Source organism: Hemicordylus capensis, chromosome 3 (assembly GCF_027244095.1).
Source record: "Hemicordylus capensis ecotype Gifberg chromosome 3, rHemCap1.1.pri, whole genome shotgun sequence".
Taxonomy (NCBI): domain Eukaryota; kingdom Metazoa; phylum Chordata; class Lepidosauria; order Squamata; family Cordylidae; genus Hemicordylus; species Hemicordylus capensis.
Genome location: NC_069659.1, coordinates 292,175,796 through 292,199,772, shown reverse-complemented (window position 1 = coordinate 292,199,772; position 23,977 = coordinate 292,175,796). Strand labels below are relative to the sequence as shown.

The window sequence follows — 23,977 nt, the reverse complement described above, 5'->3', positions numbered from 1 at the left end:
ATCATCATCATCTTGTTTACACAGTCAGACAGGTGTTATTGACTGGTTTGTTTTATCCAGACATCGAGTCCTTCCCAAGGACCTGGGATGGCTGAATTTTATTTACTGCGACAATGTTATAGATATCGTCGCAGAATATAGGCTGTTCCCAGTAAAGCTGCTTTTTGTAATTGGCTGATGGTGATTTCTGTGACCCCTATGGTGTTGAGGTGCTCTTCAAGGTCCTTTGGAACTGCACCCAGTGCGCCAATTACCACTGGGATTATTTTGGTCTTTTTCTGCCACAGCCTTTCAATTTCAGTTTGTAGATCTTTGTATTTTGTGATTTTTTCTATTTCTTTTTCTTCTATTCTGCTATCCCCTGGTATTGCTATGTCGATTATTTTGACTTGTTTTTCTTTCTTCTCGACTACAGTGATATCTGGTGTATTGTGTGGCAGATGTTTGTCTGTTTGTAGTCGGAAGTCCCATAATATTTTTACATCTTCATTTTCTACCACTTTTTCAATTTTATGGTCCCACCAATTTTTGGCTACAGGTAGCTTGTATTTTTTGCAGATGTTCCAGTGTATCATCCCTGCTACCTTGTCATGCCTTTGTTTGTAGTCAGTCTGTGCGATCTATTTACAACAGCTGATTAGGTGGTCCACTGTTTCATCTGCTTCTTTACAAAGGCGGCACTTGCTGTTTGTTGTGAATTTTTCGACTTTTGCTCTTATTGCATTTGTTCTTAGTGCCTGTTCTTGTGCAGCCAGTATTAAACCCTCTGTTTCTTTCTTCAAGTTGCCATTCTTAAGCCATTGCCAGGTCTTGGTGATGTCTGATTTTCCACTTATATTGTGCAAATATTGACCATGCAGTGGCTTATTTCTCCATTTTTCTGCTCGCTTCTTGACTTGTTCTTTCTTGTAGGCCTGCTTTGTTTCATTGGTGTTGAATAGTTTCTCGTTATTGACCATTTTAAATGCATCTTCTTCACTGTCCTTGATATATTCTTCAAGGCCTCTTTTCTCCTCCTTTACTGTTTGATGGACTTGCAGCATTCCTCTTCCACCTGAGCTGCAACGGAGGTATAGCCTATCGACATCACTGCGGGGGTGCAAAGCATGATTGATGGTCATGATTTTCCTGGTCTTACGATCTAGTGTCTCTAGCTCTGCCTGGGTCCAGTCTATTATTCCTGCAGTGTATCTGATAACAGGTATAGCCCAGGTGTTTATGGCTTGTATGGTGTTCCCGCCATTGAGTTTGGACTTGAGGGTTTTTCTAACTCTCCTGATGTATTCACTTCCAATTTTTCTTTTAACTTCAGTGTGTGCAATATTATCAGCCTGGAGAATGCCCAAGTATTTGTAATGTTCTTTCTCTTCCAGGTTCTTGATGTTGCTTCCATTGGGCAGTTCTATTCCTTCTGTTTTTGTTATTTTCCCTCTGTTCATTATTAATGCAGCACACTTGTCTAGTCCAGACTCCATTGCTGTATCGCTACTGAATATACGGACAGTGTTTAGCAGTGATTCGATTTCTGACTGGGACTTTCCATACAACTTCAGATCGTCCATAGCAATAGCAATAGCAATAGCACTTACATTTATATACCGCTCTATAGCCAAAGCTGTCTAAGCGGTTTACAATGATTTTTAGCATATTGCCCCCAACATTCTGGGTACTCATTTTACCGACCTCGGAAGGATGGAAGGCTGAGTCAACCTTGAGCCCCTGGTCAGGATCGAACTTGCAACCTTCTGGTTACAGGGCGGCAGTTTTACCACTGCGCCACCAGGGGCTCTTGTACAGCAGATGGTTCATGTACAGCAGATGGCTCATGTACAGCAGATGGTTGATTTGACTTGATGTTTTAGATGTTTGGTATCCGAGGCCTGTTTTGTTTAGTATTTGTGAAAGTGGGGTCATGGCGATTACAAACAACAGAGGGGATAGTGAGTCCCCTTGGAAAATGCCTCTTCTAATGCTAACCTGTCCAAGTGTCTCGCCATTGATTGTTAACTGTGTACTCCACATGCTCATTGCTTTTTTTTATAAATATCTGAATGTTTTTGCTGACACCAGTTGTTTCTAAACATTTTAGTATCCATGTGTGAGGCAATGAATCGAAGGCTTTCTTGTAGTCAATCCATGCAACACTTAGATTTGTTTTTCTTCTCTTGCAATTTTTTAAAATCATTTTGTCAATCAGCAGCTGGTCTTTTGTGCCCCTGGTGTTTGGGCAATTTCCTTTCTGTTCAACTGGGAGCTTTTTGTTAGTTAATAAGTGTTGCATCACTTCATCTGCTATTATTCCAGTTAATAATTTGAACATGGTTGGCAGGCAGGTTATAGGTCTATAATTACTTGGAAGTGCACCTTTTGCTGGGTCTTTCATGATGAGATGAGTTTTCCCAGTTGTTAGCCATTGTTCAGTATCACCTCCTTGCAAAATGTGATTGAACTGTTTTGATAGTTGTTGATGAAGGCTTGTTAGGTGTTTAAGCCAAAAGCCATGCAGTTCAGTGTCGCCTGGAACAGTCCAATTTTTAATTTTCTTTGCTCTTTCACTTATTAATCCTGGTGTTATTATTAGATCTTGCATTTGTTGGTTACATTTTTCGACCTCTTTCACCCAGCCTGCTTTTTTATTATAATCTATTGGATTGTCCCATAATTTTCCCCAGAATTGCACTGTTTCTTCTTTATTTGGTGTTTCGATGTTTCTTGCAGTTTCTCCTTCTATGCTTTGGTAGAAACGTCTCTGATTCGACTGGAATTGGAGATTCTGCCTGTGTTGTGTAGTTCTGGCTTCATATCTGCTAATCTTCTTTGACACTGCTGTTATTTGCTGCTTTATTATTTCCAGGACTTCTCTAATTCTCCTTGAATCTAGGTGGTATTTTTGAATCAGATACTGTTTGGTGTTTTCATTCTTCAGCTTCTTGTCTTTCATATCTTTCAATTTACTAGCATCTGATCTAAGCCTGGAGATTTTATTTTCTAATCTAATCTTCCATTTAGGTGATGTACTACTTTCTTTTTTTACAGGTCCATTGATCTTATATCCGAGCTCTTGTGTTGTTATTGTTGCTGCACTGTACATTAGTTGGTTTGTTTCTTGCAAATTATTGGTTGTTATTTCTGCAAGTGCAGCATTGACATCTTTTAATACCTGAGCAAGTTGTTTTTTGGCAACTGTTTTTAGAGCTGGAAGTCGAACCCTGGTGGTTGTTTGGTTCATGTGCTCAGTTATTTTTTGCTTTAGTTCTTGTTGCTTTTCTGTTAAACGGCATTCGGGTTTTTGAGGTGAAGGCAAAGGGGAGGTTGCCTGGTTTTGATTTTGATACAGTTCAGCAACACCTCTAACACCTCCTCCACCTGCGCCTGAGCAACTGCTTCAGTTGGTGGTGATTCTTCTTCCATATCTTGAGCCTGTATTGCTTCTTCTTCTTCTTCTTCTTATTATTATTATTATTAATAAATTCGATTTCTATACCGCCCTTGCAAAAATGGCCTAGGGCGGTTTACAGAGAGAAATAATAAATAAATAAAATGGATCCCTGTCCCCAAAGGGCTCACAATCTAAAAAGCAACATCAGATAGACCCCAGCAACAGTAACTGGAGATGCTGTGCTGGGGGTGGATAGGGCCAGTTACTCTCCCCCTGCACAATAAAGAGAATCACCACGTTAAAGGTGCCTCTTTGCCAAGTTAGCAGGGGACTACTTTACATAGTCCTGCCTTTTTAGAGTCACATGGGAAAGCATAATCCACACGTGAGACGCCACATGTGAGACACCTTTGGACTCAGCATCAAGAAGGAGCCTTCATGGTGAGTAGCCAGTGTTCCATTTCTAATAACAGGGAGGATCTCTCCCTAAGTGCAGCATCCATCTCTTCAGACAAAGACTGTTGAGATGGAGAGTGTGAGGTTGGGGCACTGGAGCATTTTAGTTTGGGGGAACAGGGCTTGTGGGCATGCTGTGCCTGAGTGCACATTGCCAATTCTGATTGACCCGGTGGTATCATAATATTGTTACACTTGCTGTGAAATCTTTTATTGACTAGTGAATGAGAAAGAAGGATGCCAGGTGAATGGTGCTGGAGCAGCAGCAGATTGAGGTGTAGACAGGAGATTATAAAAGTCTATCATTTGGAGAAGGAGCAGGGGTTTCAGAAAACATTTCATGCATGCACACAAAATAACCCATGCACATGTGAACAATTGTGCACATGTGAACAAACAGCCCTAATCTGCACGTGGTTTGTAGGTAGTAAAGGTAAAGTGTGCCATTGAGTCGGTGTCGACTCCTGGCGCCCACAGAGCTGTGTGGTTGTCTTTGGTAGAATACAGGAGGGGTTTACCATTGCCATCTCCCGCACAGTGTGAGATGATGCGTTGCTGCCCAATATAGGTGTTTCCCATAGTCTGGGAAACCTACCAGTGGGGTAGTGGGTGGCTATTAGGATATACAATGATGGAATCGTATGCAGCTTCCTAATAGACAGTTCCAAGTTCTCTCCTTCTCACTAACTACACATGAGGACCCACTTTGTATGTTACAGCTTTTTAAAAAGCGATTAATGAGGAAAAACATTTGAGCCACTGTCATTCTCTGCATGCATCTCTGTGACCTAAGCCTGTCGGGGGGTTCTTTTTGCAGGTGGAAAAAACAAGACATTATCTGCTCCTGCGTGAGAAGCTAGAGACAACTCAGCGCTTTGTTCTGGATTCCCTGTCCTCAAGCTGCAGCGAAGACTCTGATTCCCGCAGCACATCTTGTGTCTCATCACCCATCTCAGCTGATGGTACCCCAGAAGGGAGGTCTCTACCACTGGACACCCCTAGTGAGAGGCAGAAGGAACTTGCAGTTAAGGTATGGTATATGGTGACAATACTGATGTATTGGGGTAGCCTTGACCCAATAGGGGAGGTTCGTTCCTGGACAGATGGAGCCCAATAATCAGCCCAGACAAGAGGACTTACAATCAAAGCTTTATTATGCTCTTAAGTAGCATAGGTACTGCTTGACTAACGTTCAGAGCAGGACAAAGGACCATACAGAAAGCAACACATTTATAGTCAAAAGTATTCTTCAAAATGCAGCTGCATAGCAATCTCATCATCATGACTGGCCAAGGTTAGTTAGTTAGTTAGTTAGTTAGTTAGTTAGTTAGATAGATAGATAGATAGATCTTTATTGTCATTGTCCTGTGCAGAACAACAAGATTGAAAAGAATCTACAACCACTACTACAGGACCTAACAAGAATAATCTAAACATATACCCATACGCCCCCCTCCCATCAACCCACTAAAAACCCACTAAAAAACTCTAAAAACTAGGGAATGTGTGCAGACTGCCAGCCCGTTCGTTCCAGCCTTATCTTTCAGCACTAGCGGGTTACTTTGACTTTAAAGAAAGGGAAAAGTACTAGTAAACAGTTTCGAAAACTACTGACAAGGCTCTTCTTGCAAAGCCTTGAGCTTGGTTAAACATAATGGCGTTGCTTATGTCAAGCTGTGCACTTCTATATCTAATTTGCCATACATCAACACCATGCCAGTCTCCAAGAGGGTTGCGTTGGCTTCATCTTTGCCTTGGGCCATGATGTGATGGACATGGCAGTACCTGCATTCTCATGATACAAAGCTGAGAGTAGATGAACAGTGGCTGCAAGTCTCAGCTTTGTTTCTTGTGCCACAAAGAGTAGCTATCCCTGAGTGAGACCAGGAGTTGGATGGGTTTTCTAAGAGAGAAGAGAAGATTGTGGTCTTAACATCAGTTTCAATTTGTCATTTTCGGTTTTTGAAATAAATGCTAGCATCCCTATTGGAGCTAGCAACAGGGCAGCTCCAGGATAGCATCATGGGTGCTTTACTTTTTCAATCAAAATCTAAACCATGCTGCAGGATAGAGTATGATTCTGCTCATCTTTATGTAGAACAGGCTACTAAACGTTCCTCCTTTGTGCAAGCATGGCTGATGCCTCCATGTTCTGAGTCGTGGGGAATATTTAAGGAGCCCAATACAGGGGCAGTGATAGGTGCTTTCTACCCACAGAAGCCATCTCAAAAAAGCAGGGACCCTACTCTGCAGTATTTTGGCATAATAATTAATTCTGTCTGGAGCTGAAGCTTAGGTCAGGGTCAAACAAGCCAGATTTTTTAATCCTTTTTCTTTTTTCTTTGTCTGTCTTTTCTTTTCTACAGTGCTTGCGCCTCCTTACGCACACATTCAACAGAGAGTACAGTCACAGCCATGTCTGTGTCAGTGCCAGCGAGAGCAAGGTAAGGAAACCCGCATGCCTCTCATTCTGTGCTCTGTCACTTGGGAAAAGAGGTATGAAAAGTATATGTCCAGGTGTAGATGCTGTGAAACTGTACAATACAGCAGGTAACTAGAGGTGAGGCAGGTGGCACTCGTCTTTCAGGAATAGGCAGGTGCAAGATGATGAATCTTTTCATGCTTCTCTCCATGGTGGATGAACCTATGAGATGTTGTCACCTTTATGGTGGGAGTCAGAGACAGCTTTCCTGGGTTAGATTTCACCCTAATAGGAGTTTTTGTGTTGTAAAATGTGTGTTGTGATGAAATCTCATATGGAAAAGGAGACTGAAATCAGATGCCTGCCACATGATCCTTGAGCCTTTGCCACCCAATCATGTGGGGGGAAATGAGGGCACAGATCCCTTATTGCACATTCCTTGCAAATACTGCTTTGTCTATTGTCCTTGTGCCTTTTTTTCAGCTCTTATGGTTCCTAGCATAGATGTTAGGCATCTCTGCCTCATCCTTATGGAATGTGTGGTTTGTTATCTGTTGCTATAAGCGGAATTTTTCTGCCATGCAGGATAGCAGCCAATATATACAGCCAAGCTTGAAATCCTATAATTTCTATAATTTGCAGTAGTCTGTTAGAAAACAGGAAACTCCAATAGTAGTGGTTTTTTTGGTACAGCTATCAGAAATGTCAGTGACTCTGATGAGAGACCCTTCCATGCCAGCCCTTGATGGCAGTACTTTGACCCCCTCCTCTACCTGCCCGTCATTGGTTGAAGGACGATACAATGGCACAGAAGCCAGGTAAGAGATGTGGCAAAGCTAAAAGATCCAGACAAGTTAACAGTTGCAAGTATACAAGATATAAACTGCCTAGAGATGCGAGCTGAGGCAGTATATATGTATACAATACAATACATTGTATATTGTATATACATCTCCATCTCTTACAACTTTTAAAAGGGCAGTCAAGACTCATTTGTTCACCTAGGCTTTTAATTAGGTACTGTTTTGATTGTGTTTTAATAGTTTTAACTTTTAACTTTTAATTGTTGAAATGTTTTAATCTTTTTATTGGTGGTTTTTATTCTCTTGTAAACCACGCAGAAAACTTGTGTTTTGAGTGGTATAAAAATATGTTAAATAAATAAATAAATAAATAAATAAATACAATTAAGTATGTACATAGAACCTATGTCAACTTCATGAAAAGAGAAGGCAAAATTGGTCAAAGTCCCACTGAAGTTGCATGCCTGTCTTTCCTCTGCAGAACTCTCCAGCTCTCTTCTAGGGTGGAAAGCCCTGAACCTGAGCCCATAGTTGGAGAACAGAAAAAATCCCCCATTTGTGGATCCGAGGATGAAAAAGAGACCCAGCGCCTATTGGTCCCTGATATTCAAGAAATTCGAGTCAGGTAAAAAATGGGATTGTGCTAAGGATTCTGTGCTTGACTAAAGCTAAGGGGTTAACTGATGCTACATTCCAGAGGTCAGAAATGTGTAGAAACTTCCATTGTGCAGTTTTATATAATGCATGATGCCATTGTGTCTTCTCTGCAGCCCTATTGTGTCCAGGAAAGGCTATCTACATTTCCTGGAGCCCCACACAAATGGCTGGGTGAAACGCTATGTGGTCGTGAGACGCCCCTATGTCTACATCTACAACAGTGACAAGGACTCTGTGGAGAGGGCTGTCCTCAATCTCTCAACGGCTCAGGTGGAATATAGTGAGGACCAGCAGGCAATGCTGAAAGTAAGAAGATCATGGATCAGGCAAAATGAGAGAGCCCATGGCTGGTCTGTTGGAGACTGGTCTGCAAGGGAAAGAGAGGCCATGGCAATGGCTAAAAGCTAATGATGTACAGGGTGGTGAGAATGACAGCAGAGAATGGAAGTGGCATGACCAGATCTGTTTCTGAACAGACTACATCCTGCTCATCTATTGATTCCTCTCTGAGATGGTATTGCACTCATGATTTCAGTGACCATTTTCATGAATGCATGATGGCGCAACTAATCAGTGTAGACTCTATTAACTGAATAGGCTTTGAAGCCATGAAGAAATGCTACATTTTGCAAACTTTGTGGTTCATATTGGAGCCAACAGTGTGATCTACTACAAACTGTCCCGTGAAGCTGAGACTGGTTTGATTTGCTCTTCAGTCCTGAATGTGATTCATGGCCACTCTTATTCCTCTTGCCTCTGAGCCATAGGTTGGTGCCAAACACTTCCTCTTTGAGCTGCACAACTTCAGCCCTCCTCCAGTTGCTGAACTACAGCTCCCATCAGCCCTTTGAGTGAAGATGATGGGAGTTGTCACCCAAAAACAGCTGGAGGATTGAAGGTGCATGGCCCTGCCTTAGACTCTGCTCCCTTTCCCAAGGCAGTTGTTGGCACTGCTGTCATTCTCATGATTTTTTAGCCTTCAGGAAAGATCAAGCAGCTGTGTCTGTTCTTGTGTCTGTGTGTGTGCTCCACCCCCCACCATCAACTTCACAATGCTTTAGCATTGAACCAAACTGGGTACAGTTTTAGGGACACCTCAACAGTATAGTTTGTAATGATGTCATCCACACCAATTCAAGGTGGTGGGCATGTGAACATATGAGGCACAAGTGGGCTAACTTGTGGACTGTCTAACCCATTTGAACCAAATTTGCTACGGTTGTAGTGAGTGACACATAGGGACACCTCAACGGTGTAGTTTGTGAGGATGTTATCCACCCCAATTCAAGATGGCAGACGCATGAACATTTGAGGAGTAAGTGAGCTAACTTGTGGACCCCCTAACCGATTTGGACCAAATTTGGTGCAGTTGTGAGTGACACAAAGGGACACTCAATGGCGTAGTTCGTGGGGATGTCACCCACCCCAACTCAAGATGGAACACATGAACATTTGAGGTGCAAGTGGGAACTGATTTGGACCTAATTTGGTACAGCTGTAGGGACACATAGGGATATCTCAAAGGCATAGTTTGTGATGATGTGATCCACCCCAATTCAAGATGGCAGATGCATGAACGTTTGAGGTGCAAGTGGGCTAACTTGTCAACTGACTAACCGATCTGGACCAAATTTAGTCCAGTTGTAAGGATAGTGAAAGGAAAGCAGGAAGATTAGTTCTTACTAAAACAACTTGTTTAGTCCTGAGCAGGACCTACATGAAGGAATGAACTGGGTGGATGTATAATCTGGATGATGCAGCAGGTAGTCCACATATGTATGCTCTAGTACCAATGCTAGTAAATACATTAGGGATGAAGATAGAGGAATGGCTCTGTTCTGGTTAAGGTAGGGATATATTTGCAAAATGTATGTGCACATATTAGTGGTTAGAGTGTTGGTCTGGGATCAGGGAGACCCGCATTCAAATCCCATTCAGCCATGAAAGTCGTTGGGTCACTCTGGGCTAGTCATTTAACTTTCAGCCTAATCTACCTCACAGGGTTGTTTTTGAGTATAACCACGTACACTGCCCTGGGCAGAAGAGTGGGATATAAATGTAATAAAATAAATACATATCTGGAGGCAGAGATGGTTACAGGGTAAACTGCTTTACAGACTCTTGAGTGGGGATTGCAGCAACACTAAACATAGATTCTGGGACCATCTCCTCTAGCCTGTGATGTTTGCACACATTCAGTTCTATTGAACATCCCTTTGCATTCTTTCCCTCTATTGCTTAGTCTCACCTGCAGCTTTCTTTTTTCCTGTTTTAGACCCCTAACACTTTTGCAGTGTGCACTGAGCATCGTGGGATCCTACTACAGGCAAGCAATGACAAGGATATGCATGACTGGCTGTATGCATTTAACCCGCTCCTGGCTGGATCAATAAGGTAAGTTAATAGGTTGAGCCTTTAGACTTGGAGCACCATTCAAAACTTCTTATGTAAAGGAGATGGCTTCAGACTTCCATACTCCAACGTATACATTGGGCTCAGCTCAGAAGCCTGTTCTGTGACTTTTCAGATGAGTTGGAAGTCTGAAAGGTAACTCTTCCTCTACTGTTTTTCTTTCTCCCATCCTTTCATTTACCTTTTTTTGGCTTCTCCAACAGGTCCAAATTGTCTAGACGGAGAACAGCCCAGACAAGAATTTAGCCTAAAAGAGCCACCCACCTCACCAAACAGAAGTGAAACCATGGGTGCTGTTTGAGGGTCCCCAACTTAAATTTGGATCTCTCCTGTCATCCATCACCCCAGATGCCTGCACCACGCAATGATCCATCTCAAGTTAGAGCTTCATTGGCCAAACTCATTTCTATTGTAACTCTAGAAGCCTGGTACACCCTGGCTATGATGAATTCTTGTGCACATGTGAATTTCCACCCATCTCTTTATTGGGTGGCCTAGGTGACATATGACCAGTAACAAAGCAAGAGCTTTTTTAATTTTAATTTTATTTTTAAAGCAGTTATTAAATTTAAAGAGGCAGGAATATGTGAAAGCTTAGAGGTTACAAATCATGTTACTTAAAGGACATAAAAGTGATAGGATTGTGTACTGATAATTCATAACTTATTATTGACATTTAAAGATTTACTTGCTAAAACAAGAAAGAGTAGTATGAGATTATATTTATAAAGTATTTATTTCTATTTACTTCACTGAAAAAAATGTACATTATGTTTATCTTTTTCCCCCTTTCACACTTAACACACATACATCATGCTGCATCCTAGTTTTGGTCAAGGAAAAGATGTGGAAAGTGGAACTGTGGGGTGATGGGGTGATGGCAGAGTGTCCCATCGGCTGTTTTGTGAGGAATCTTTGTTTTATTTCAAACATTACACTTGTCAGCTGCCTGGTCGTTGAGTGTTGTTTGTTTTTGTTTTGGTCACCTATCCATTTTTTGTTTAGCTCAGCCTAAGGGCCAAACTAGATGTTGTGCAGAGATGTGTGTAACATCCCCCTAACCTTTTCCCCCATCAGGTATAAAGCAGCTTCAGGAAGCTATTGGGAGTGAGGATTGGGGACTGGGAGTAAGAAAACAGAGATGGAAGAAGCAAGTACTTAATTCTTTTCCTGATGACCATTTTTTTGCTCAGAACCACCCACCTCCAACTGCTTTTTCTCCCTGTGGAGGGAATGATATACATACTCTATATTTTCCCCTATGGGAGGAAAAGCAACTGGGGTGCTGCTTTTGAGCAGAAAAATTGCTGGTGTGGAAAAGGGTTAAACAGCCCGCCTGCCCCATGTTCTTTTGCTCCCAAGTAGCAGTTTCCTGAAATAGTTGTTTTTTATTCTTCTTAAAGCCTATTAGGGGAATGCTACCTACATCTGCATGGGTCTGACTCAGTATATGGCAGCTTCCTATACTCTTATGTAATGTCTTGACTGAGACCTTCCTTGTTAACTCAGTAGGGGTATTTAATTGGAGGTGAGTACATGCTGTTTCCTGAATTTGAATCCTAGAAGTTCAGCATTGTGACTAGATAAATACGATGCCATGATTCTATCTAAACAAAAAGACTCTAATTTAAGGCCTAGTTTTATCAAAAGGTGGAGACATTTGGGGGCTTAGGAAAGGTACATATATTACAGGTAGGTTTTGAATTAGATAGGGTTATAATGATGAAAACAGGTTAGGTTCTAACAGGTGACATATTTATATTCTTAATCAATCAACCCTTGAAGGTGAACCAACATATCTCTCTTGGGCTAGGTACTCTCCTTTTTTTTTTTTTGTACAGTACTGTATCCTCTGACAACCTCCCAGAAGATTAATCAGAAGTATTCCTTGTAAAGCCCTAGGATGCAAAGGATGGATTCTCTCTGAGGCAATTCTCACGATCGCCAAAACGCAGGCTAAGGGAGCCTAGCCCGCTTTGTGGCGTTCATGGGCTGCCACGGGAGCCGCACAGCTCCCGTCACCAAACCGCCAAAACTACCCCTCCCCTTAGCCGAGGTTAACAGAGCGAATGCTCCGTTAACCTCGGCGTTCTGCTCGTGTGTCGCTGCGGAACACGGTGACATATGAGTAGACCCCCGGCCGGGAGGCTACAAGCAGCCTCCCGGGCTCAGGGGCCCCTCCAGGATGCCCCACATACTCGCACAGGGCATCCTGGAACTTCCGGGGGCCATGTGGCCCCCATCCCCACAGCCCCCGCCAGCTCCGTGACAGAGCTGGCATTTGTGTGGGCGGCTGATCCAGCCACTCAAGGCTGCAGGCTTGCTCATCTGCGGGGAGAGCGGTCTAAGCCCGCTCTCTCTGCCTAACCCCATCTGGCGAGTCTCATTGATCGTGAGAACTCGCCTCTCTGATTTGTAGCATAGATAATGGTCTGCTCACAGCATACATTTCCATAAGTAAGCAGTTTTGTGGCTGATGTAGCTTCTTCCAGGTTGGCAGCTGACTTGAAGCCCCTAAATGAACCTGCAGTGGAGGAGACCTATGCTTCCCTATCAGAAGTTATTGTATCTACTAGGATTCCATGCAGACTTGCAAGAGCTGGAGCTAAAACTCTACTGGTGGCTAAATCCTGAAGAACTTTCTAGGAGCAAATGACTTGAGGTTTTCCCATACAGTCATTCAAAATATACCCTAAGGATGTTTTATCTTTTGCCCAAGAATCCTTCAAGACCCATCTGCGAGAATATGGCTTGGTGCTAGAATGAGGTGGAGGTGGGGTTTGTGCATATGGGATATGCCTAAGGACAGGAAGGAGAAAGGGATATTTTGTAAAATATGTTTTCAGTTTCAAACATGCTACTTAGAATCATTTGCAGTTCCAGCCACACTGTTTGTGTCGCTGTGGTAAGCAGATATTTGCCCTCTTTTGAAGAGGGAGAAAAAGATTAATTGATGTGTACTCTGTCAAAGGAATGGATGGCACACAATTTCCAAGAATGAATAAACAAATGAAAATAGCATAAGAAGGGTTATAAATGATGAAACATTCTTCCACAGAAACAGGAAAGGAAAGCATTCTTTGTGTTATTTCCTGATGAATATGTACCTTGGTCTGATATATATAGTGCATGGACTGAAAAGGATTTTTAAAAATATTCTTTTTAATTAAAAAAAACACACACCACAGATCTTAGGATCAGAAAATGGTATTGGTATGGGAGGAAAGAGTTGTGCCGCTTGTCATCACTCACATTGTAGGTGGTATCCAGGAGGCTCCAGTGATACTCACTCAACAACCCATATTCCATGTGGAGATTGAAATGGTGGTTGAACTATCAAAGGGAAGAATTGAATTTTCCAGGGTACATCCAATACCCCCAAAAAACATCTGCACAACAGAAATGCAATCTCAGAGATATATCTGCACTTCCCACAACAAATGAGTAACTACTGTATGTTTATTTCACTCAAAACTGATTGTTTAGAAAGATCCTTTGTCATTTTCTTTTATGAGAAAAGTAGGTTTGAAGTAGATGACAGGGATATAGGAAGAATAGCCTAAGTAGGACTCTAGCATAGGAATCAAATTATGATATAAAATTGACTCTTCTTTTCACTATTGTATCTGGTGATGCTTTTAAAGCTTTCAGTCCAAATATTAAATACATTTGCACCTCATTTCTTTTTTTCTCTCTCAAGAGTAATGTTCTAAGTAGAATGGCAGTGTTTGAGAGTGAAACTTACTATAGCAGAGACATGGTTAAGTTAATAACCAATTTCGCTGGCACTAAATAAGTTAAAGGTCAGATTTTCAGAATAGCCTCAAGTGCAAAGGTCTGTATTTGAGTTTCACTCCCCAAAGTTGTTAAGTTGAGAGATCACTTTTTTCAGATTTTTTAGCTGGCTATCTAAATCCAACCATAGGCAAATGTAAGGAACTTGAGCCCTCAAGTGTGCACCTGGAGGAATATCCTCTTGCACTGATAGCAGACCTTAGTTTGCACAGTATGCTGCACCCTGGTTTTGTTGTTTCTCACTTTCCCACCTTTTCTGTTGTGTTTGTTTGGTCCTATGTGTGACACCCACAGGAGATTATCTATACAGTGATATTTATTTTGAGTTCCATCATATGTAATATTCAGATAACCTGGCAAGAACACATTGGCAGACTTCACAGAAAATCTCCTAAGTCTATCTTCCTCACCCTATTCACTGAGTGGGAGGCATTGCTTAATTGAGTATTTTATTTCATCCTTGCCTGCCTATTTCTTTCTGATTAGCTGTCTTAAGGTGGTATGGCACGTCTTTTTGTTCCCAGGGAATTCCATTCTGTCTCGGAGTCACAGGTCTGAAGGACAGCAAATGTGGAAAGGGTGTGTCCCCTGCAGTTGCCAGGGTTTGGTCTTCCCACGGCTCCTCTTCCTTCTGGTCCTAATCTATACAGTGGTCTTGTAGTGCTAGCTGCTCCAAGAATTATTCTTAAACCATCATGGCATTTTAAGAAATTAAATGTTTACTGCCTGAGGGAAATATTGGTCTGCCCAGAGATTATTTTTCCCAAAATATGCTGTGCAGCTCTTTATATAGAATGAATATTATTTTACTGCCCACTCAAAATCAGTCTGTATGCAGGAGTCTGTCAGCTTTATTATTTTTTTCCACTTTCTCTATCTGCAAAATAGCAACAAAACAAAACAAAAGCCTTGGTGGATAGCCTTGATTTGCTTTAACTTTCCAGCCTTAGCTTGAAGATAGCAGTATCATCTAATTAAAATCCATCCTTTTTTACTCTTGATTTCTTGGCAGTTCGTGCTCTCTTGTCCATGTCTGATCTAGCACCCGCTGAAATAACCGAAAGACGTTCCAGTGACATCAGTGGGCATTAGAGCATTTTCATGAACATATTTTGTAGCCACCCAGTAACTAGCTATGGATTCTCTGAAATGCCTGTATAAATCCACAACTATCTGGAGCCAATTTGAGGAAAGCATCTGAATGTATAAGTTTTCTTTATTTAATAAAAGCAACTTGCAACTACAATCGTATGCATGTGTATTCAGAAATAAATCCCACTATATTTAACAAGGTTTACTTCTTGCTAATATGCGTAAGGTTGCAGCCTCACTATAGGTTTCTTGAGGAGTCTCCTCCTTAATTACCCCCAGAAGCTGAGTTGACACAAAATGACAGTGCTTGTACTTCTTGAAAATCTTTCCTTACTATTCTTGCTATAGTTGCCTCTGTTATTTCAGTTGGGCTCCAGGAGCACAGGCTCACAACTTCCACTAAATAGGATCACAACCTGTAATTTCCAGGCAACATCAAATCTTTTAAAAATCTTTTACTTCTTTATGCCCACTTAAATTATCTTAGAGAATTAATTATGTTGGCAGCAATGGATGAAGCAGTCCTGTCAGCATCCTTTCTTGTCTACATTTATTTGTTATGGACCAAACACAGAAGACAAAGATGTGTTACCAGTATTTCAAATGAGGAAGAAGTGCTTGGAAAGGCTACATTATTTGGAGGGGAGCACTGTTATTGGGTCCACTGTTGTTATTGACCATGTCTTAGGTCAGCCAGCCTGAAGAACATGTTCCTGATGGTGTGGATTTGGGGATAAAGACTGCTCTTATTCAGCATTTCATGTTTCTGAGGCCAGCAAACCTGCAGACAACGTGACTGTCTTGAGTTAGAGATCAAAAGTTTGACCCAGAGCCCCTAAAAATCAGTGAATATTTTGAATTTGGTATTAAATATAATGTCTGAAAAATAGCTGGCAAATTGACAGAACTGGAAGCAGCTTATTTATCACATATCTAACAAGTTGCAATCTCCTGATTCTGGGGATACCATAAGATTTATTTCTTTGATAAGTTTTGGTGAATAGTTGCAGAAAACGAATCCATCCCAATGTTATTTTTGGTAACCCAGGCTATAATTTTACTTGACAGCTGTACTGCTGAGATTACTGCTTCATTCATTTCCAGAATACCAAATCACAGATACACTAACCAGTCAGTCCTCAGGGAACTTGAGAAAAGTCCCCACTGATGGATATTTCTTCTTAGTATTTGATTGAGATGTAAAGATTTTTGAATACTCTTGGTAAATAGTTTAACTTCAGTAATACCAGAGGTATTTTTCAGGAAGAAAAAGGCAGATAGAGTTTCAGAATTCAGCATATTTGAGGAAGTCCTGTAGAGAAGGTAATCTATTAAATTCATAAAATACTAACAGGGTAAACTCCCAGTTCTGCACTATTTAACACTGTTATTGATCCCAAGATGGAGGCTGGTGAGATAAAATTAAGAAAATGATGATTTAATATTATTCCAGAATTATTCTGTTCTGTATTCCTAGTGTCTGGTCTTCAGTGACTGTGAGGGGCACAATTCATTTGTTTGTCTCCTTTCCAATAAATTAATGGCAGGATAATACAGAGCTCACCTAAAAGAAAGGATTCTCTCTAAATGACCCTCTACTAAAAGAAGAGAAGAATGTCAGATCTGGGTGCAGTGTGATAAGTATTCTTGTAAATTGTCAAAAAACAACAGAGGAGCAGAGAAACAAGAGTGGAAGAAGCACAATTAGTAAGGAACTGGGAAGCTAAGAGGGGGTTATTTACCCCTAAGGTAACGTGCTACTGCAAAAACACAAACAATTGTCTAATATGTTCTTACTGTCTCTCTTTCTGTCGTGTACTTAATGCTTTGTATGAAGGATCTCTTATCATTCATGAGCCATGACTCATTAGCAAGATCTCACTGTATAATAAAGGAGGTTGTGGTTACTTTTATTTTTTATTAATCTTATTTTGTCTGTGCTTCCATTATCTAGTTTGTCCACATGAGTTCTTCCTGTGACATCATCTCCAAGTGCTGGGAGACCATTTCTCTTGCTTTGTATATATGTGATTGCTGTGGGCACACCCTTTACCACTGTATAAATGACAATACTGAAGTAATGAGTCTAGTTTTCTTGATGTCTTAAAACTATGAGTGTTGGAAATTAGGGTTTTAAACTGTTTGTGTACACTTAAGGCATTGTTCAGTTAAAGAAATAAATGTGGCATTTATGCAAATACTGGACACTGTGTCCTTGATCTCTTGCTTGTTCTCTTAGACAAATGGTGTTGTATTATTTACAATAAAACAAAGAGTTCGTTCAAAATATCTCTTAAATCTAGAAATAAACTACTGGTACTACAAATGTTTATATACCATTTATCAACAAAGTTCTCAAAGCAGTTAGCTAGCAGGAGTATTAAAACGAATATAAGAAATAAACAGACTTGGAAAGGGTTTTTTTTCCCCAGTTCATAAGAGGCAGCTTTCCCTAAAGGGATTTTATAACATAATTTTTTATTATTTTTTTACATTTTATATCCCGCTCTTCCTCCAAAGAGGCCAGAGCAGTGTATTACATACTTCGGTTTCTCCTCACAACAACCCCGTGAAGTAGGTTAGGCTGAGAGAGAAGTGACTGGCCCAGAGTCACCCAGCTAGTATCATGGCTAAATGGGGATTTGAACTCAGGTCTCCCTGGTCCTAGTCCAGCACTCTAGCCACTATGGTGGGCCACAGTCACAGACCACACCTATGAGTGAAGCAATTTTGTCTTACCCCGGGAGCGCTACCAAATTTAAATCAAGATTTTGACCTCCACTTATTTTCTATTTATTTTTAAAGATGTATGTGTTCTCCATTGTGGCTTACAACATATTAAAATGATAGAAGAATAGAAAGCAGAGCAACCATATGCACCTTTGCATGGAAATAAGTATTGTTGTGTTCTGTTGGGGCTTACTCCTGAGTCAATGAGCTTATGATTGTAGCTAAAGACAACTAAAGGCAGCAGCAACAAGACAAGAAGTTCGTACTCACAACCATTCTGGGTCAGGCAGGGCGCGGGGAGGAGAGGGGATGTAGGACACAACCTACTTTCCCCTATGTGATCCTCGGAGCTCTGATTGCTTGTGTTGCGTGCCCACATGATCAGAGTGTGAGCAATCAAGGAGCAGGAAGGGTGTGGGGGGGGGCGGGGGAAGGCAGGCTGCAGCCTCCCACATTGTACAATGCATCTGCAGGGAGTGTGATACATTGAGGGATTTCCCCTTTGCTGGCTGCTCCTGCCGCCCTGCTCTTTGGACACTTGGCTGCAGGCAGCCCAAGCATTCATACAACTGAGAATGGTGAGGTAGAAGGACACTTGTGCCCTTCTGCCTCTTTTAGCCTGGATAAAAAACCCGGGCTGCTCAGTTGCAGAGCCACCTAACGGTACAGTGGGGAAATGTCTTGACTAGCAAGCCAGAGGTTGCCGGTTCGAATCCCCGCTATTATTGGGCAGCAGTGACATAGGAAGATGCTCAAAGGCATCATCTCAAACTGCATGGGAGATGGCAATGGTAAACCCCTCCTGTATTCTACCAAAGATATGGTAGAATACAGGACGCTGTATTCTAAATACATGGCTCTGTGGTCGCCAGGAGTTTCAACACCGACTCGAAGGCACACTTTACCCAGTTGCAGAGCACCAGGAACAAGACCAATCCTGGCACTCCACACAAGCAGCCCTACCCAGGTAGGGCTGTGCAAGCCTGTGTTGGGCTGATTGTGTACACCACATTATTGTCTACATAATCGGCACAACTATATTCTCTTTAAAACTTCAACAAACAAAAACAAAAAGCTGTTACCTGGCACCTTAAAAAAAATAAAGGAAGGTGATCATTAGGCAAATGTGGTCCGATGATAGTATGCTTGCTGAAGTCAGGCTGGGCTAAGTTTGGTCAGTGTTTGGATGGGTGACTGTCTGGAAACCCCATATAAACCACCTTGAGGGCCATGATGGAAGAAAGGTACAATATAAATGAAGTAAGTAAAATGTTTGGGGACAGTGTTCCATACTCAGGCTGTCATGACAGAAAAAGCCTACATAACTTCCAAAGGTGGAAGCATCGGAGTAGAGCCTTAGCAGATAAACTTAGTAAACAGATAGGCTTATGTGGAAGAAAGTAGTTTCTCAGATATCCTGGCCTCAGGTCAGTATAGTGTGTGTGTGTACACACACACACACACACACACAGAGAGCTTTGCCTAAGCATATGTGGTGCTCTGTAGAAACACTTCCTGTTCAGAGGGAGCTAGCTTTAAATACTAGCATAGTGGTTGGATCAGAACTGAGGGAGACCCAGGTTCAAATCCTCGTTCAGCCATGAAGCTCCCTAGGTGACCTTGTGCCAGTCACTCTTTCTCTCAGGCTAACCTACCTCATAGTTATTGTCAGCATAAAAGTAGGGAAGAAGAGTTATGTACCCTGAGCAGCTTGTAGGATGGTGAAATACAAATGTCAAATAAGAAACCTCTCTCATGACCTGAGGTGTTGTGGCAAAATATACATATTGCTCTTGCACTGCTTTCTAGAAAACGAAGTGGCAATCCCTATGCAACTGTATTTGCATTTTATCATCAATAAAAACTACTTATATATGTAGCAGGGAAATAAGTGGTTCTGGTACAGAAATGATTCCCCATACACACCAAACAGATAATCAGCTCTGTCATATATCGGTTGGGAAGGAGGGGAGAAAGTGCATCTGTACTCAGCAGACACAGTCACCGTCACACACTCACTGTTTGAACTTACAGCAATTACTATCTTTTCAACATCGTGCACAGTAGAGGCGCACCACATCTACTGCTGGATTTGGGAATTCTCCTCCTGGATTTCTTTCATGATTTGGGCAACTGGGCAGCTTGACCTGTTGGATACCAATTCTCTCAGTCACAATCCTGCTGACTCTACTTATGCTGGAAGAAAGCAGCAGTCCTGACCAGACATGATTCTCTTTTTCTGCTTCCAGTTCAGTGTCATTATGCTAAATAATTATGTTATTGCATGATGTTAATGTTATTACACTAGGAATAAAACAAAATGTTATTCAGTAATCCCAAAATCTTTGGTTTAAAATGAGAGTTAAGCTGCTTTACATTTTCATCCGTGCTCTAAAAAGAATGGAAATTGCAAGTTGAGGTGCACATCTTAACTTCCGAGCCGTATAAGCTGTAAAGACTTTGTGCAGTCTGGTATATGATGGCTTTTGAAATGAGGCTCCATGCACCCAGACTCTGGGGCTATTCACACGATCAGGCAAAATCAGGCTAGGGGAGCCTAGCCCGATTTTGCCTGGTTGTGTAAACCACCAGGCTCGCAGGCGAGCCTGGTGGTTTACAAGCAGCTAGCCCGCTTTAGTAGTCCGCAAACCCGGGCTGCCTGATTGTGAGTAGCCGCGCCGTGGCTACTTGCGAATAGACCCCCAGAGGGGAGGCGAAAAGCTGCCTCCCGGGGTCTCCCCAGTATGCCCTGCGCACTTGCTGGAGCTTCCCGGGGCCGCACAGCCCCCGAGCACCCCAGCCCCCGCCGGCTCCACCACGGAGCCGGCAATCGTGTGAGTGGCCGATCCGGCCACCCAGGGCTCCCTTCCCACTCGTGTGCAGAGGAGAGAGGCTTAGCTCACTCTCCCTGCGCACTCTCAGGAACCGGGTCTCACTGATTGTGAAATCCGGCTCTTTGTCTTGGTCTTTCAGTTGGACATTGGCCTGGGGAGGGATGCATCCAGTCAGTTAGGCAGACATTTAACAGGTGCATTTTCCTAGAGATGCCTCTGATGAATTTTTGCCCGATGCATCTCTGATCAAGGTTCCTGATGCTGAACACCAAAAACATTGTAAACCCTTCAACTAAGATAAAATCCACTCCCCCCTGCAACAACAAAAAAACAAGTAAATGAAATTAGTCGATTCAGTAATAGTGAAAGTGTGATCCTACCTCATGATTATACAGCAGTGAAGGAGGACACAAAAAGGAGCAGGTAATTTGTGTTCACTTTAAATCTGTACCTCATTTCCCCCGCTTTTTCTTAAAACACACAGACACACTCACACCCAACCATCGATCAATTATAACTGATAATAAATACTTTAACAACCGTGTCCAAAACTACAGATTATCTTCCCAGAAATTTCCCATAAACTTCACAATTCTCCTGCTTAATTTCCTTCAAGATGGTGTTATTAGCAAAATAGTGTAAGTGCTGTACACAAGTGACGTAGCCATTCACACACACACACACGCACAAACATCCACCCCTAACAACGTACTCCTCATCCTGGCCCCGGCAAGCCAGTGGTCACTTGGAGACTGTTCTGAAAAATTAGAGCTAAAATGTGGGGTTCCACACGGCTCCATACTGTCTGTAATGCTTTTTAACATCTACATGAAACCATGGGGAGAGATCGTTAGGAAGTTTGGTCAGGGATGCTATCAATATGCTGATAACACCCAGATCTATTTCTCCATACCAACTTCATCAGGAAATGGCATAACCCCTCTAAGTGCCTGCCTGGAGGCGATATTGGGCTGGATGAGAGATAAACTGAAGTTTAATCCAGGGGCATAGCTAGGGGAGAGGGGGCCCGTGTTCATCCCTCTCTCCGGCAGCCTCCCCAGAATGAGGGAGATAATGAAGAAAATAGGGAGGGATGGATCTGGAGGGCCCTCAGGAGCTGGGGACCCGTGTTCTTTGAACCCTTTTGCTCAATTATAGCTACGCCCCTGGTTTAATCCTAACAAGACGGAGGTACTGTCTGTAGGGGGTCAGGATCCGAGAGATGGTTTAGAACTACCTGTTTTGGATGGGGTTATACTCCCCCTAAAAGATCAGGTTTGTAGTCTGGGAGTGCTCCTGGATCCCAAACTCTCCCTGGTTTCTCAGGTTGAGGCTGTTGCAGGAGTGCTTTTTATCTGCTTCGGCTGATACAAAAGATACGTCCATTTCTGGAGACAAATGACCTTAAAACAGTGGTACATATGCTGGTAACCTCTGGGCTTGACTATTGTAATGCACTCTATGTGGGGCTGCCTTTGTACATAGTTCGGAAACTACAATTGGTACAGAATGCAGCAGCCAGACTGGTCTACAGGTTTACCTGAAGGAACCATATAACATCGATTCTAAAAGAACTGCACTGGCTGCTGGTATGTTTCCAAACGAAATACAAAGTGCTGGTTAGTACCTATAAGGCCCTTACGGCTTAGGCCTAGGGTATTTAAGAGTACGCTTTCTCCACCATGAACCCTGTCGCCTATTAAGATCATCTGGAGAGGTCCAGTTATGATTGCCACCAACCCTTTTTGTGGCAACTCAGGATCGGGCCTTCTCTGTAGCTGTCCTGGGGCTTTGGAATGTGCTCCCTGCTGAAATAAGAACGTCTCCTCTGCTTGATTTTAGGATGACCTTGAAGACATACCTGTTTTCTGAGGCTTTTAACTGAATTTTAAATTTTAATGTGTGTTTTTATCTATTGTGATTTTTATGTTTTTATGAATTTTAAATGTTTTGTTTTATATTATGTTTTAATCTGTACACCACCTAGATTTTTCTTTACTAGGCAGTATAGAAATGTAACCAATCAATCAATAAGGCATTTTTCTGGCATGCAGTTGGAAGACGGAAACTATGCAAATGAAATACATAATAATTTAAATAACTCTTCTTCAGTCTGAAGCCTTTAAACCCGTTCGAGAAACTTTAAACTGTTCTATCTATGCCATTTTCCAACAGAACTTCACCAAATTTGCAGGGGAGGTGTCTCTTGTCACCTATAGAATGTGTGCTGATGGCCAAGCAGATCGGACAAATGGTTTTGATGTTATAAGCAATAGAATGTTCAGGCCTTTTCATGGTGTAACCTTGCAAATACTCTCCAGCTTAACTATACTGGCACTATTGTACCAGTATAATTACACTGGGAGAAGCTGCCATTTGTACATTGTCTAAGAGTCAAGCATCTTTGACAGTAAGTCCCACTACCTAGACTGTAGTCTTGGGTTGGTGGTAGTGGCAGACTTCTCCCAAATTCCCAATTCAGCATTAAATGCTAAACTAAACTGCCCAGAGACGTATGTTTTGGGTGGTATAAAAATATATTGAATAAATAAAATAAAACTAGAAGTATGACCAGTTCCATTGTGGAAGCCATGTTTTAATAGATCAGAGGCCCAATTCAAGTCAACATGGGCCTCTCTGCAAAAGTAGATATAAAAGTGACTGTCAGAAACCAGGATATTTTTGCCATCAGTTATGCGGGAAGGCTACTAGGCTTTTAACAACAGCACAACAGGCAGAAATTCAACAAGTGAAGGTTGTCTATACACATTTACTTGAACTCAGTGCAACTTACTAAGTAAATATAAATTTATATATTTATAATGTATACAAATATATACATTTATATATGTGATAAATTTATTTATCGAGTAAATAAATAAATACATAAATAATTGCACATGGTGCCACTGCTTTTCTTGCTACCTCAGCGTTCATATCTAGCCTAGTATTTTCTACATTGACTGGCAGCACCTTTCCAGACTCTCAAGCAGAGAAAAGTGTTTATTTGCCAGATTAACTGTGGTGTTTTTTAATGGCGCTATGAGGGTTTTTTGAACCTGAGATCTTCAAGAATGCAAAGTACCACTGAACTATGAGCTTTCCTGTTAGAAGCAGAGAAGCGCAGTTGCCAACACAAGATGGCAACCTTTGCAGCCAATTAGGCCTCAAGGGAAGCTAAAAGACATGATGGTTAACTACCACAGGAAGACTTTTTCTAAAACCATTAGCCGAAGAGGTCTGATGACCCCAACCAACCCCGTTAACTTCCGAAGCTCTCGTCTTCACGCCCTCCGGAAAACGCGGAAAAAACAGCACAGCCCCTTATTAGAATGTTCGAAGAACTTGGCATAGAGAGAAAAAAAGACTAGAGTGACAATTGAATTATCTAGAAATG

At 41.9% G+C, this 23,977-nt stretch overlaps 1 protein-coding gene across 21 annotated transcripts in view; it reads left to right on the top strand.

The window, feature by feature from the left end:
* KIF1A (kinesin family member 1A) overlaps positions 1-17,221 on the top strand; it is a 196,894-nt gene extending 179,673 nt beyond the window's left edge. For all 21 annotated transcript variants that reach the window (XM_053304577.1, XM_053304578.1, XM_053304576.1 and 18 more), the window contains 7 exons: positions 4,653-4,865; positions 6,202-6,279; positions 6,951-7,075; positions 7,542-7,685; positions 7,831-8,023; positions 9,993-10,111; positions 10,333-17,221. In XM_053304577.1, coding sequence (XP_053160552.1) covers positions 4,653-4,865; positions 6,202-6,279; positions 6,951-7,075; positions 7,542-7,685; positions 7,831-8,023; positions 9,993-10,111; positions 10,333-10,375 — 915 coding nt within the window. In that variant the 3' untranslated portion in view covers positions 10,376-17,221. The remainder of the gene's footprint in view (positions 1-4,652; positions 4,866-6,201; positions 6,280-6,950; positions 7,076-7,541; positions 7,686-7,830; positions 8,024-9,992; positions 10,112-10,332) is intronic.
* The last annotated feature ends 6,756 nt before the right edge of the window (positions 17,222-23,977 follow it).